Consider the following 15,451-nt stretch of genomic DNA (forward strand, 5'->3'; position numbering starts at 1 on the left):
TCAGATTGCTGTCCTCCTGTTAACCAGAGACAACTGGCAGGGCAACAGCGACACAAACAGCCAAACGGAGAGAAAGAAAAATCAGTCAAAAACTGGAAGCACTGTTGCTGAATATATGGAGTTTTGTATTCTTGTACCTTGAAAATCAACACTTCTTAATATTAATTTCCATTGCAAAGTTTTAATTTTAAAATAGTATTCATTCTTATTTTCACTGAGCAATATTCATATAGACTGATATTTAGTCCCTGTGAGCTGTCCACACACTGAGAGCCGGATATGTGAGGCGATGTTGGTGTGTGTTTATACCTGAAATCTGACCTGAGCTGCCATCCTACTTATTGCAGTGCCTCTAAATATGCACCAGCAGAGCCACACTTCCTGCGAGCAAACTGGACTCAGTGAAGCCTGTGTGAAACTCTGAACCCCCCTGGAGGAACTTCTTTGTCAGATAAAAAAAAGTGGGTGACACTTTGTGAGTCTCTCTGAGATACTACTTGTTATAGTCCCTCTTCTCCCTCCTGTTTCCTGCCTCCCTCTCCCCTCTCTGTCTCTCTTTCTGTTATGTTAAGTAGCAGGCCTGCTTTCTGTCTGCCACTCTGTCCTCCTTGGGTTTCAATTCCAAACATGGTTATCCTTCTAGGGCCCTATCGACTCCCCCCCTCGCCTCCCTTATCCCTTTCTCTTCCAGCTGGTGGCTCTACGGTGCAGGCCAGAGGGTGAGAAAAAGAGACAGAAAAGCACAGCAAGAAAGACTACGGGAAAACTTGGAAGGGAAAGACGGGAGAAGCCAGAGGAGAGAGGAAGGGACGCATGATGAGAGGAGAAGAAACAGAGGAAACCCATTCCAGCTGTGTTTCTGCAACAAATAGAGTCGTGATAATATCTTCATGGTGAAGAATTTTCTGCCGCTGCACGCCAAGGGAACAAGCAATTACCTCTGACATTTTTGGTCAGTATCAGGCTGTTTATTTTTAATCAAGCTGTAATCCAAACAGATGATCTAGTAATAGGACAGAAACAGCACTTAGTTTGAGTGGAAAACAAGTCTTATTGGTCCCTTCTTAAAAAAACCCCCCCACAAAACAAACAAACTTTGCTTTGTGCACCAAGAACCTTTCCAGAACTTATTCGAAAAGATTTAAACATGAGTGCAGACAACTCTAGCCTGCTGGACAGCCTGCTCTTTCCCCCTCTCTGCGATGGCTGGAGCAACAACACAGAGGGAGCCATCTACCAGTTGGGTAACACCATCCTGTTTCTGGGCTACATGGGAGGAAGCGGGGCCTACGGGTGCCTCTTCATCTTCGGCTTCCTTTGTCCCGGTTTCCTGTGTCTTCTTCTGTGGGGATTGCTTACAGTGTGCGGCCTGGATGTCTTCACCTGGAACCTGCTTCTACTGCTGGTCTGCTTGCTTCAGCTCTGTCACCTCCTTTACCGGCTGCACCAGGAGGGCATACGAGGTGAGGAGCTGGCCTCCCTCTACCAGGCGGTCTACCTGCCCCTGGGCGTGCCTGTCCAGGTGTTCAAGGAGATTGCAAAGGCTTTTGAGAACAAGGTGCTGGAGCTGAAAGCAGGAGAGACTTATGCTGTGGAGGGAAAGACCCCCATTGACCGGCTCTCCTTTCTGCTTTCTGGAAGGTGAGTGAGTGGGCAATGTGTTTGTGTGTCTGTGTGCACAGACGATTACACTTTGACACACATCTCCAAGATGGCACGCACCTAAAGTGTGGCCGTAAAACACATGTAGCACTACATTTTATTATATCGTCTTGTGATGCACCACTTTAAGTTGCCAAGATCCCTGCTTTATGACTCCTGGTGGAGGCGTTTTACAGAAAAATCAGGCTAATGAAGTGGCAATCAGCAGGAAAAAGCTAATCCGAGAGCTAATAAAAAGAACTGACACAGTAATATTCATACATAAAAATACAAACACAACCTATCTCAAAATGTTGTGAATACACACATAGCTACTGCTTTTACTTTTTTTTGGTGGTATTCATATCTTCGATTTTGCTAGCTGTAGTAGTGTTGTAGAGTGATTGTTATCACGGATTGTATCTTACTGTATCGCATCGAGGGTTCTGTGAATCCCCAAACACCTGCATGATAAAAGAAAAATACTTGTAGGTAAAGCTCTTTTTAAAAGTAGAAATAAGCTGCAAACACCAAATCTGTATCACCTTTGAGGGTGATGCAGGGAACATGTTGGAGACTGTGAGTCTTACCAAAACTGCCATAGCTGTGTGCAATGAACTTGCAGTCTCATTGTCTTTGAAACGGTTTCTCTAAAGATGGTGGCCACCTGCATTTAGCTGAAACCAGTTGCAAATCAAGCAATATACCAATAAAATGGCAATTGGGCAGTCGTTCTGTGATAATATGGCGATTAAATATGAAGAATCAGCAAAAATCCCAAAATGATACAGGGTCTCAGTGGTCTTTTTGCAATATATTGGAACATAATTGCAATATAACCAGTTGGCAACCAGTTGATTCAGCCTTTCTACAGTATTTAAAACATTACTGGTGCAAGCTGACTCAGACTAATTGCAAACTGTTGGCAGTTTGTCTGCATTTATAAATTAGAAGGCAACGATTTGCAAACCTTCTCTAATGAATCTGAGTGACTGCAGTCAGTCAGAGCTGGACTGTAGCTGTGTTGAGACAGGTTGCCTTCCACCAGGTGACCTGTCCATTCACCTTGCAATCAAAAGTGGTTGACCATTTGGTCTGTGCAACTACTTGCAATCAGTCTCTTTAGTGTAATCAAAGGGCAGCTACCAATTTCCAGTTGCATTGAGGTTGCTGTTCTATTTTTAATCCAGTGTGACCGAGCCTTTGCCCAGTTACAGAGCCACTTGGCATGGAACAACAATAACATTCATTAGAATTCAATTTTCACTATTTTTCAAGCTCTGATTTCTTCTCCTTTTTCTCTGTTTTTTTAATTTGGAATTTATCTGCTTAAATGTCCTCGCTGGTTAGTAAAAAATGATGAAAATGAGGGCAATGATAATAAAACAATACAGTAGTTTTGTCTGTTAATTAAAAACACAGAGCACCCTAACCAACAGTGATGTTAAAAACAAAAACTTTGCACCTTTATTATTGGGCCTATATGCACATGCAGGCTAACAGTTGCAAAGATGCTGTAGTATTCTTTATTTTCGATGTAGAAACTCAAATGCATGCAGACACAATCTGCATGAGTGCTTTGCATTGTTGTGCAGACATTCTGTCCACATACTGCCACAGAGTGTTGAGATAATAAAGTCACTTTAGTAGGCAAAGTTAATAAGAGTGCTGTAACAGACCGAATAAATGAAGCAGAAGGTGCTTAAAGAATGTCAATTTATACCGCAGGCTTACATTTTTCCAATACTGGGAACCCCCCCCCCCCCCCCCCCCCCCCCTCCCCCTCCATAACATCACATAAATATTTAAAAGTAAACTTAATTAATGACTCTGAGACTGTTGGCAGTACATAATAACCGTCAAAGGAACTCTGTCCTCTTCCTCCAAACATCCTCAAAGCAGAGCTGCATTAGATCTCACAGTCCTGGAAGCTACACAAGAGAAATGTTGTAAACAGAGTATTTTTGTCTGTGACTCACTGGTGTGTCGTCCCCCTGCTCACTGCCAGCTGGTTAAATCATATCTTTGTGCTCCCGACAGGAGAGTGACACTGACTGCTCCTCTTACCTTAAATTAAATGTTGGCCACGGTGCTGACAGCTCTGAGTTTACAAGCCAAATTTGGAACTACGAGCAAATGAGCTAAACGTTTCCTTTCTTACGCTGTGAATTCTTGGCAAAGATTTCCGTTTTATTTTTCTATTCATCTGCATCTTCTGATTTGCCAGAAACACGTATTATTACTGTTGTGTTGGAAAGCCTTTCTTTTCTGTGCAATTCATGAGTAATTTTCAAAGCCAGATGCTTGATATGGTTGTATTCCACAGCCAAATACATATGTGACCTCTCATTTAAAAACAGTGGACATAAATCTGCATCTTTTGGGAAGATTTGGAAAGGTTTAGCAAGTTGTAGGAACCTGGTTTTATGTATTTGCTCCCCTTCAGGAACAACAGTTAATCAAATCAAATCGGGGAAACAGAACTCTGGAGTAAGCCTGTGTCCACAAAATCTGGACCATATAGTACATATGCCAAAGTGCCAGCAGTGCACTGACACTTTTAAAATGGGATTCCCCAATTGAAATACCTTTGGTTGTGCCTTGAGGGTAATTAATGCAACAACACTCTGGAAAATAGCTTGCAATTAACACCTATTGTTTTGAAGTGTCTAAATAAATGCTTCTAGCAGTTTTAGCACACAGTAATAGGCTCTAGAGAGAAATCCATTAACATAATAACAGTGATACAGCTTTTTCCAATACAAATGTCTTTGTAATCTGGGCTTGCCTTAGCTTGCCCTCATCAGGTTGTAGTGACTTCAGATTTGACTTTAGATTTAGTCAGATGACCGAATATACACGATAGTCCCATCATTGATATGAACACGTTCAGCCTACAGTGAATGAAGAACAAAACACAATAAAGTTGTCGTGCATAGAGAAATAATTGGTCCTTGAAATGAAAGAATCATGTGTTAATTTAAAACAAACAAACAAACAAAGTAGTAGTGGTGCCGCAGCACATGTGGGAATGACTTGAATTAAAATCTTTTGCAAGAAACCTCAGGACAAAAAATCCCTGCACACGATTGTTTATTAGAGCTGCTAATTCTAAGTAATAGGTCCCGTTTCTCAACCTATTTGAAAACTTACTTCATTTGATTAGTAATAACATACTTAACCTCTGTCCACTAAAGTCCGGTAGCTTGTCTGCGGCAGGTATTTCTGCCCATATCCACCTCCAGCGTCTTAGACCTGCTGTGACCTCCAACTCTCTCTGCTGTCATTATCACTTCTTAATCCCGTTTCCCTTTTTAACCTTGTATCTGTTGCTCTCTGTCTCAGGATCAACGTGTCTTTGGAGGGCCAGTTTCTGCATTACATCCACCGACACCAGTTCCTCGACTCTCCCGAGTGGGAGTCTCTTAGACCAAACGAGGAGGGAAAGTTCCAGGTACAGTGTCTTTATGCATGCTCAATCATCCAGGTAAGGAAATCCCAAAAATCTGATTCTGTTCACCTGAACTTGGCATTTTTTAGCGGGTGAAACGTTTCGTCATTCATCCAAGTGACTTCTTCAGTCTCATCTGACTGCAGGTTTCCCCAGCTGTACATTTGCATAATGACCAACACTAGCATCACTGACCAACAATGGGCTGTGAGGTCAGTTTCTTGATGCTAATTGCCCAAATTGTCATGACCATTGATCAACAACCAAATACAGGACACTGATGCAGTTTCTGCTTAATTCTGTAAATCTCAGGCGTGGAAGTAAAATCAACTTGAAAAGCTGTCACTGAATGAGCTTGAATGAGGAACCAGAAGTGGATATCAAGTTGTGTTTTTTGCCCTCCATCACACTCAGCATCTCACTGATAAGCTGAACAGGGAAAAGCAGGGAAACATATCCTGTTGCATTTGATTGGTTCAGTTAAAGTAGAAACAAGGCCTCGAAATCTTGTTGGACGTTTGGGTGGTGCTTTAGTTTTAAGGGGCTTTCAGACAGGGAGGGTGTGCCATCTGATGAGGTAGTCTAATACAAGCAGAGGTGTATGGGCTGCTTTCATTATCATTTAATTAGCAGTTTTTTTATTTATTTATTGTGTTTAAAATGTTACAAAACGGTAAAATATAATAAATGTCACCCTGAGGACATTATTTAATTAGATCAACAGTTTAAAACCAAAAGATATTTAATTTACAATTATATTTAAAAGTATCAGCAAATACACTGATCATTTTAAAACAATTATAATTGCACTTGTAATAAATAGTTATATTTTACGAATTACATCTAGTAGCTTTTTTTTAACCTTCAAGGCTACATTACAAACCCAACTGTCAATGAATGAAGTAGAGTGGCAAGGGAGATCTTATTCGCAGCTCTTCGGATACAGGAGCTTGGTGAGGAACTCTCAGTGTGACATTTTAACACAATTACCCATTTAGCAGGCTCAGAGTAGTCCATAAACTCAATATAATTCACAAAGTGACCTGCTGTGCAGGCAGTAGTTATTATAAGATAGTCAGTGTGACTTCTGATTTATGCATTAGACTTTGATAAATATTGGCTTGTTATTTTGTTTAGTCTTTTAAAGCACAAGTCATAAGATCGGGGTGGCGCTGACCGAGGAACTCAGGAATACTCACATCCAACTTATCAATAATGAGTTAGCCACAAATGAAGTGTACCTATTAATTATTCTACTTTAAATGTGACATTAAAATGTAGAAAATGTTCTGCAATAAACAACTGACTGAGACGATTAACTCCTAAAAAAATGAAGTCACAAAGCTACGGTGACTCTGAAAGATCAAACGCACTGCAACCGAAGAAAACGTTGTCAAATAGAAAACACTCCAAATGCAAAGGAAGCTGAATAAAAAAAGATGAATTAATCACAGCATAAGTGACAGAACAGGCTAACACTAAACGACTGATAGCAAAGATGTTTCCACAGTATTACTTCTCTTGTGTTTTGTATGCTTTGGTAGCGTTTTTCTGTTTGCTGGTGTTTTCTTAGGTTGCAGTGTGTTTGACCTCTCAGGCCACCAAACAAATCTGAAACACGTCCATTTTCTTACAGACATCTATGCAACTGGACTCTCTTTGCAACTAGGTGTCGCCCCCTGATGGTCACTAAAAAGAATCGAGGTTTCAGGCACTTACACTTTTTCTTTCTTTCTTTCTTTCTTTCTTTCTTTACATTTATTTTACCTGGAAGCTTTGTCAGTATGCGGTGCTTTGGGAATGAGAATATGTCGGTGAGGCTATTGCTCCAGTGCTTGCAAGCAAAACCAGAGCCAGCTTCTAATGACGTTGTTCCATGCTGCTAATAGTGGTCAAATGTTCTAAAGTGCCTCTTTTATACACTGATAGTATGGTGTGTCATTCATTCTGCCCAGGTGACCTTGACAGCAGAGGAAGATTCCCGTTACATCTCATGGCGTCGCCGCCGCCTCTACATGGTGATATCAAAGGATCGCTACATCGCCCGTCTCTTCTCTGTAATGCTGGGACACGACATTGCTGAAAAGCTCTACAACCTCAACAACAAGCTCTACATCAAAAGTGGCGTGTTGTTGGACATCCGCCTGCCAAGCCTCTACCACGTGCTGGCTCCTGCCTCGCAGGGCAGTGAGGGTGGCAGCGGTAGTGATGGAGGCCCTGCCAGGGAGCAACAAACTGAACAGCAGTGCCAAGACCCAGAGCTCACCTACCAGATGCCTGACAGATCTAAACCTCAGCCTCTCCAGCCCAAACCTCAGGGACCAATGAAGACAGCCGTGGAAGAACCCTTGCATGACCCTTATCACCCTTCCTGGGCGTCTGACCCGGAGCTGCCCATTGGTGAGGACTCCACCAGCCTAGTCCTGGAGGACTTTGCTGATGTGGCGGGCTCCTTAACGGATTATGGCAGTGAGAGGGAATATTTGAGGTAGAGAGGGAGGGTGCTGGAGCTAACACACGGGGGCACCACTTAAGCTACATGTAAGTACCGCACCTGGGCGAAGGGTTGCATGGGGTGGTGTGTGTGCATGGAAGGCTTGTGGTACACATTTGTTACTAACCCGGCTTTGTGTTGCAATATAATCATATTAATCATTATAATGATAATGACTGATATGATAATTAATATAATCATTATTTTATTCAACATTAGTGGACCTATTACTCTTACTCCTCATTTTTGTCATATATATGTTGGTAGATGGCGGATGCTCTTATTAAACAAGTCTCAAATGAGAAAGTCATCAAGTAATCCTTGTGAGTCAAAAGTTGAGGGCAAGAAGTTTTACCCATCGTGGATCTTTATGATGTCAAAGAGAGAACATATTCATAATATGGTTATCGTAGTCCCACCCATGTGCTGTTTAAACCTTCTGTTTGTGAGGAGTAGCCAGTCAGGCACTAAAACAACTTGTTTCAGAGCGTGGATGAACTGAGGGGCTGCACAAAGGCCCAGTGAAAGATACAAGGATACAGATGTGTTTGGATTTTTGTAGGGTCTTTACCTTTCAAGATAAAGCACCTTGAGATGACTGCTGTTGTGATTTGGTTCCATATAAAAATAAAACTGAACTCAATTCTAAAGTTTATATCCAGGCATCATGGGCATGGTAATTTTGGGCTTGATTTTTTTTTTCCAGAGTGGAATGATTGTACAGCACACGTCTTTAATGACAATCAAAAACAAGAATTGGGTGCACAACTTTGAATTTTGGATACATACAACCCATTGACAAGCTTCTGGCACAGTTCTGGTTGGGTATTTGACCACCTTTCTGGCTGATTTTAAATTGCTTAATATCCTGGCATGGATCTGACCATTAAGCATGAGGTTGAGGTTGAAATCCATTCCAGAATCTTAATGTTAGCCTGATTTATCCCTTCCAAGTTGAAGTTGAAGAATCTGGAGATACTCTTCCTTGTTTATTATTTCACATGATGGTCCAACCATCTTGGTTGACAGTTGGTAAAGTGTCTTTAGGTCTGAAAACCTTGCGACTCCTGTAAACATACCTCGTCATTGTGGAAAAATAGTTTAATCTTTGTCTCGTCTGAACAAAAAACTTTGGCTTGTTTATGTGAGAAGCTGCAAATTTCAGTCAAGCTCATTTTGGAGCAAGGCTTCTTTTTGGTCATGACCCTGACCCTGAGATGAGAGGAAGTTGGTTAACAGTTTGCAGTTTACTTCCAGAGCTTGGCAACATGATGACACATTGAATAAATGGTCTGGTTCTTATATATTGCTTCCACTTTCACTTGAGCACTCAAAGTGCTCTGTAACTTGAAAAAGGGGAACAGCTTGTACTTTGGTACTGTTCTTTGAACTGATGATCCTGGAATCTGCAGTTGTTTAGAAATTGCTCCATTAAGTTTCTGGAATGGCTTTCCCAAAGCCTTGACCTCAACTTTTGAAATTTGTTGAATACACTTAAAAACTGGGTCTGTGCCAAGACACCAACCAATTTCAATGAACTCTACCAAGTCTGACAAGAAGAGTGGTCACATATCCACATAGTTATATGTGAGAAGCTTATTGATGGCTACCAAAAGCATCTGGTTGAGATTAAACTTTTAACATTTAACCAAACATTAGTAAACGGTGCATGTATACTTTTAACCATGTGTTGATTAGAGAAAAAACAAAAAACAATCCATCCAATTCTTGTTTTGTAAAGACATTAAAGAGCTATTCTACCCTGGAAAAATAACAGTTCACATCTGCCTCGACATCAAGCCCATGTTGAGTGTATGTAAACTTCTGACCACAACTATAAATATGAATTATTTTGATGTGTAAACAAGGAAAATCTACTCTAGTAGAGTCTCAGAATAAAAATATGAGTCCATTTGAGTGTTTGTTTTGGTTGTACATTCATTTTAAGTATTTCCATTTTCACTGCATTTAACAAGAATTAGTGTGGTTTTAATTTTACCTTATTTACATTACGACAGATCAACAGCTCAAATGACCCAAAAACACATTCAAAGGTTAATTATATAAAATCTGACAAGTCTCAGCCATCCAATATTCTGCCTAGATGTTCATGGATTAATAACAATAAATTATAATATTATTGTTAATAATTATATATTATATATTAATTATATATAATTATATTATTAACACACTGAAGGGAAGGGAATAATAAATACTTTTACTTTGAAAGTGCATAAAAGTTTTACATGTAAAGTTATACATATATGACTTTGTATTACATATGTATTCTTTTGTGTTAAAGTACATATGTGAAAAGTATGTGTGTGTATATATGACCTAAGAATATCCTAAAAAGAAAATCACATTTATGAGGTTCAAAGTTCATTTTTTGACCTCAGAAACAGGAGCTTGGAAATTCAAGTGAAGGTGTTTCTACTTAAACATAAAAAATCAAATCAAAGGTCTGTAATTCCTTGACAACTGGACACGTTTTTCTATTATTAAATAGATACATGTGCATTATTAGCAAATGTGCTAAGATTAGGTCAAATTGAAGGCTTATCAATTAGAAAAAAAAATTAAATTACAGCTAGCACACAGTTAATAGTTTGGATCGCTTAATTTAGCCAACATTTGTTCAATGCACCATCACATCATCCAGCACTAGCGAAACAGGTGATTTAAAAGGTCATTTTGCTCTAAAGTTGACTCTTTTCCCCTTATTTCATTTATCTTGAGAGGAATTCTTTTGCATTTAAAAGTATTCAACATATACAATAAATCTGACTAATCATTGCACTTGTATTTTTTTTGTTAAAAACTTTCTAACTAGTTCATGCTCATGGTAGATTGCCATTAAATGGTGGCTGGAATTCTTTTCTGCTGGCCTCCTCCCATGCTTTAAAATCAGAACTCCCTCCCTGCCAGCTGCTATGCATTAGTGTGCTTTGGCCACACAGCTCACATGCTTAGTTATGTCTGGCACAGTTAGCAGAGTTAAACTTGTTCTCTGTAAATAGTGAAAACACTTTAACAAATGAACATAGAGTGGGCCCACTGTGGTTGTAGACAGTCGATCGGGCCTTGTGTGTGGGTGTATTTTCCGTGTGTGTGTGTGTCTGTGGGGAATTGTTTCTTTACTTTCTCATCTGTCTCATTACATGATGATGAGGCTTTGTTGAGGTTGGGCAGGCACCAGCTGTGTCCTTATCTGACGAGGATTAGAGCTTGTAAATTTAGGGGATGTTCAGAAAATTCCGTGCCATGCTATTAATCCAGTGTCCCCACCCTTTGGCTTTCTGTCTGCTTATCTGTTCACCCCTCCCCTCCATCTCTGTCTGCCCTGCCCAATCACAGGTGGAGGATCACGTTTCACAGCTGGACAGTGGAGTCAGTGTCAGGCTTGGGTTGCACAGCAGCTGTGAAGCAGCAGGTCAAATCTGTCATAGCTGCAGCATACCTCTCAGTTCAGATTGGAGTCAATGACTTCAAAGCGGGTTGGACAAGCAATCATATGCTCACAAAATTTCAAAAATCAGGACACTACAAGGAAAGAAATCCTCTTCTTGCACACAAATGTATCATAGTCATCGCATCTGTGGGTCTGTGTGTGAGTGGATGAGCAACCGTAAACTGAAATGGAACTGAAGAAAAACATAAGCCGTTTGCTCCTCTGAATCACAGCAGGCAGTGACCAGCATTCAACATTCACATTCATGACATTAATAATATGAACACAGAACAAGTATACTGCAGATATTTGCCGTGTAGTGTCTGGCTATTTACAGGCAAGCACAGTAGTTTCTTGAGAGTGTAAATGCTAAAATCCACTCAAGTATTCAAGAGGGAAAAGGGTCAACAACCTTTTGAACAGGGGTCTCGAACTCCAGACCTCAAGGGCCGGTGTCCTGCAGGTTTTAGATGTGCCCTTGATCCAACACAGCTGATTCAAAAGGCTAAATTATCTCCTCAACATGTCTTGAAGTTCTTCAGAGGCCTGGTAATGAACTAATCATTTGATTCAGGTCTGTTGACCCAGGGTGAGATCTAAAACCTGCAGGACACTGGCCCTCGAGGCCTGGAGTTGCCCAGCCCTGCTTTTGAACCTAGACAAATGGAAAGGTTTAATGCATGCCCATTATTTTGTTTTATAACCTACATGATAAGGGCATCAAGGCAGCTAGTGCAGTGACCATAGGGTGCACATAGTCAATTCTATATAGTTAAGTTAATTAGCATTTAATGAAATTATGACCAACCTAGGGAATCTCAGTTTGGTTCTTCTGGTATTATTTTCACCCGTGACTCCTTGCAGCAGTTTTGGGGAACTCCAGGCCTCAAGGGCCGATGTCCCTGCAGGTTTCAGATCTCACCCTGGGTCACATGATTAGTTCATTACCAGGCTTCTCGAAGTAATTTAGCCATTTAGATCAGCTGTGTTGGATCAAGGACACATCTAAAACCTGCAGGACACCGGCCCTTGAGGCCTGGAGTTCCCCGCCCCTGACTTAGTGCCACAGTGTCTCTTTGTACTGCAAAACTGTAGCGCTAGATTGGACATCCTTGGGTATCACAGAAAAGAAATACTTGGGGCAATCAAATATTGACAATTTTTCTTGCAATTAATGAGAAAATTTAAAATATAAATTGGAGGCGGGTAAGAGTCAGTGACAAGGAAGCTGTTGAACCTATAAAAAGAAGGGGGGGTTACTTCAATGAATGTGTCATCCTTGATAATCCTTGAAAAACTGCACCGGCTGCATTTAACAAAATAAATAAATCATGGCCAGGACCCAGCACAGAGGTGCCCACCTTGTCTGGACGAAGTTAAACTTAGAAATATGTTCTCATATCCTACAAGTAACAAACTGCTGACTATCAGTAAAACTCCAGTTTAAATGAGTGTTTCCTGAGGACACTATACAAGGAACTACAAAGGTAGCTTTGAGTATTTTGGCACACACTGAGACAGATTTCATCTCATCTGTGCAAGAACTGTTACATCTGTGTGGCTTACATCAAAACGAAGGCCAAAGGTGACAATTGGTGGGTGTTATTGCCTTTAGAGTTTTATGACAGAAAAGCTTCCTAACAGCTGGTTAACATCATGAAAAGGCCCTAGTGGTTTTGGTGCCTAAATCTAACCACAAATTAACTGAGAAAAAAAAAAGCCAACCACGTCTAAAATAGAAATAAGACCAACATTTAGTTTCACCAAGGAAACAACACTGCTGCAAAAATCTAGTGCTTGTCAAGGGATCCACTACAACCAAATGCACTCTGTCTACTAGTAAGGCTTTTTTGGCAGACATCCCTTAAACTTCTCTCAGCAGCCAGTTGGTATCCAAGAACATCATGCCACGTGTGATCCTGTTACAAGAGTATCTCTAGTTTGCTACTTATTACTGTTTCACTTTATAGGAGCGCAACATGTTTTCGTCATCTGTAATGCAATTAGGAAATTGGTGTGGACACGAGTTTGCTGCAAGATCGCATCCATCTTAACTTAATGGAACTAAATTTAAGCTTTGATGTTGGCTTTGCAGGAGGTGATGGGAATCTACCACCTCGATTCCAGAGGGTCAGAGCGCCGCTGGCTCCCACTGAAACCCCTAAACTGTGAGACGTCTCTCCTGGAAACACTACTATACCATCTCCTCCTCTTTCTCTGTTCCTGTTCTTCAGTCCAGAGTATGAAGAATATAAATTCTTAACATTTAACTATTTGAATTAAAATTTAAGTCATACAACAAACCTTACTGACATCTTTTAACAGTTTGACATATTATTTAGGAGTGTTAACATTTTCCTTGTTACCATTTAGTCTTTAGGCCTTTAGGCCATGCTATCCCAAAATACAGTGACCCTGAGAGCGTAAATGACCTACAACCTAAGACAACACTGGCAAGCACAAAAATGCTGCAAAAAGCCAAAACAAAACACAGAAGTTGAATAAAACATGAAGGAAGTGAATAAAACTCAACAGATATTAAAGTAGAAAAAAACAAAATCTCACAACATAAGTGTTTTTTGGGAGACAATAATTTGTGAAAGTGACAGAAACCTAAACATGAAGGATTGCACTGAGACTCGTTTAAAAGAAGCGGAAAATTTATTTGTGTTGTGAGGGAGAAAAGTTGGAAGGTAATGTGTTTTAATCGCATGCTTCATACAGTACTGTAGATACATGTTTGCTACTAGCCATAGTAGCAGAAGTCAGGTTCAGTGTGCGCCGGTTATTTTGTTGTAGAATTTTGCAGTGATCCTACGGCCACAGTACACGGTGCACATGGTCAATTGTGTGTGTGAAACAGCCAAAATTATGCTTCACAATTAATATTTTTATGCTAATTAGCATGTAATGCAATTATAGCTAAGCTAGTGAATCTCAATTTGGGCCTTCTCGTATTATTTTGCTTGCGATGTTACTGACCCCATTGAAAAATGTTTCAGTGGTAAATCTCTTCAGCAAACAAAAACTTATTTCTGTTGTGAGGGAGAAAATGATCCAGGTAATGTGTGTTTTAATTGCATGATTCATGTAATACTGTAGCGACATGTTTGCTATTAGCCGTTGACTGTTAGCTTGGCACTTTTGCAGCTATTCTGTCACTTTAATGTCTTCCAAAAAACAGTATTTTGTGAGGGTATTTTTTGTTGTTGTTTTGGTAAGCTTTTGCAGTGTTTTTCCACTTTATTTTTTTCTGTTTTGCTAATGCTAATTAGCGCTTCCATTGTGTTCTTTTGTGCTTTTGCTACATTTTTCCATTTGCTGGTGTTTTCTTCAGTTGCAGTGTATCTGATCTTTCATGGCCTCTCTACCACGAGTCTGAAATCTGCCTTTAACATTTTAAATACAATAGACTATAAAATCACATGTTTAACAAATTAAAAGACTCAGAGAAAGATCTCTCCAGCAGACATGCTATCTTGCTGATATTTTATCAACATGTCCTCATCTATGAATTAGGCCCCAAATAAAATCATATTTACACTATCATATTGATTGGCACTGTAGAACTGAGGACAGGCAGCCTTCACTTTGTTACCTACCAGCACATTTAATGTCTAAAATGTCATTTCATATTATGTGACTAAATTTGCTTACATTTCAGATTGGAACTGTTTTTTATTCAGATTTGATTTTCACGTGATTTAATGTTACATTTCACTTTGGAAATTTGCTTCACAAATAAATAATAATTATTTTAATGAATGTTGATGTAATGTAGGAGGGTTGCTGCACATTTTCTGGGTCTGATTTTAAATAGCTTTGACAATACATGATTTAAGTTATGAAACAGCTTAACATTGGCAGATGTACATTACAATCAAATCTTCCTTCAAGCTCTGGAAAGCATTTGGCTTTGTATCCTTGATCTTTTCAGACCTGTCTGGAACATTTTACCTGCCAACTGGTTCTGTTGTCTTCTACCATTTCACTGCAATGTTTTGATGTGTCATGTTTAGATTAGTGATCAGATTACCAAATTCATCCTTTTACATGCTCTCTGGTGGATATATATTAGAAGCCTGATTTTTTAAAAATGTTTTTAAACATTGGTGTGTTTAATACACAGGCATAATGTGAATCACGGTATTTGTGTGTTATTGAATTCAAAAGACGAGTGATGAGACTAAAATGAAGTCTAAGTATTTAGAAAACATTCTTTCATGGGGCCAAGATTTCTCCAGATGATTTAAGTTGTTTATTTTCTGACTGTTAGCTTCCTGTCATATCTGTCCCAACCGCACTATGTAGCACTGTGATGATGCTCAAAATGATTTATGTTCCACCCCCAAAAAGTCAAAGTACACACAGATTCACCTCAGTGCAAAAGGACAAATCCTGAAATCAGGAG

At 39.8% G+C, this 15,451-nt stretch overlaps 1 protein-coding gene across 2 annotated transcripts; it reads left to right on the forward strand.

The window, feature by feature from the left end:
* Positions 1 to 31: 31 nt before the first annotated feature.
* Positions 32 to 15,181, forward strand: popdc2 (popeye domain cAMP effector 2). Of its 2 annotated transcripts, XM_004573000.4 has the most exons (5): positions 32 to 461; positions 644 to 1,641; positions 4,987 to 5,095; positions 7,048 to 7,633; positions 13,136 to 15,181. In XM_004573000.4, the coding sequence occupies exons 2-4, from the start codon at positions 1,148 to 1,150 to the stop codon at positions 7,582 to 7,584; spliced, it is 1,140 nt and encodes a 379-aa protein (XP_004573057.1). In that variant the 5' UTR covers positions 32 to 461; positions 644 to 1,147; the 3' UTR covers positions 7,585 to 7,633; positions 13,136 to 15,181. The 2 variants fall into 2 exon arrangements, with proteins under 2 accessions (XP_004573057.1, XP_076731126.1); XM_076875011.1 differs by lacking the exon at positions 32 to 461 and having other exon boundaries at positions 611 to 1,641; positions 7,048 to 7,492.
* Positions 15,182 to 15,451: the final 270 nt, after the last annotated feature.

Source organism: Maylandia zebra, linkage group LG16 (genome assembly GCF_041146795.1).
Source record: "Maylandia zebra isolate NMK-2024a linkage group LG16, Mzebra_GT3a, whole genome shotgun sequence".
NCBI classification, from domain to species: domain Eukaryota; kingdom Metazoa; phylum Chordata; class Actinopteri; order Cichliformes; family Cichlidae; genus Maylandia; species Maylandia zebra.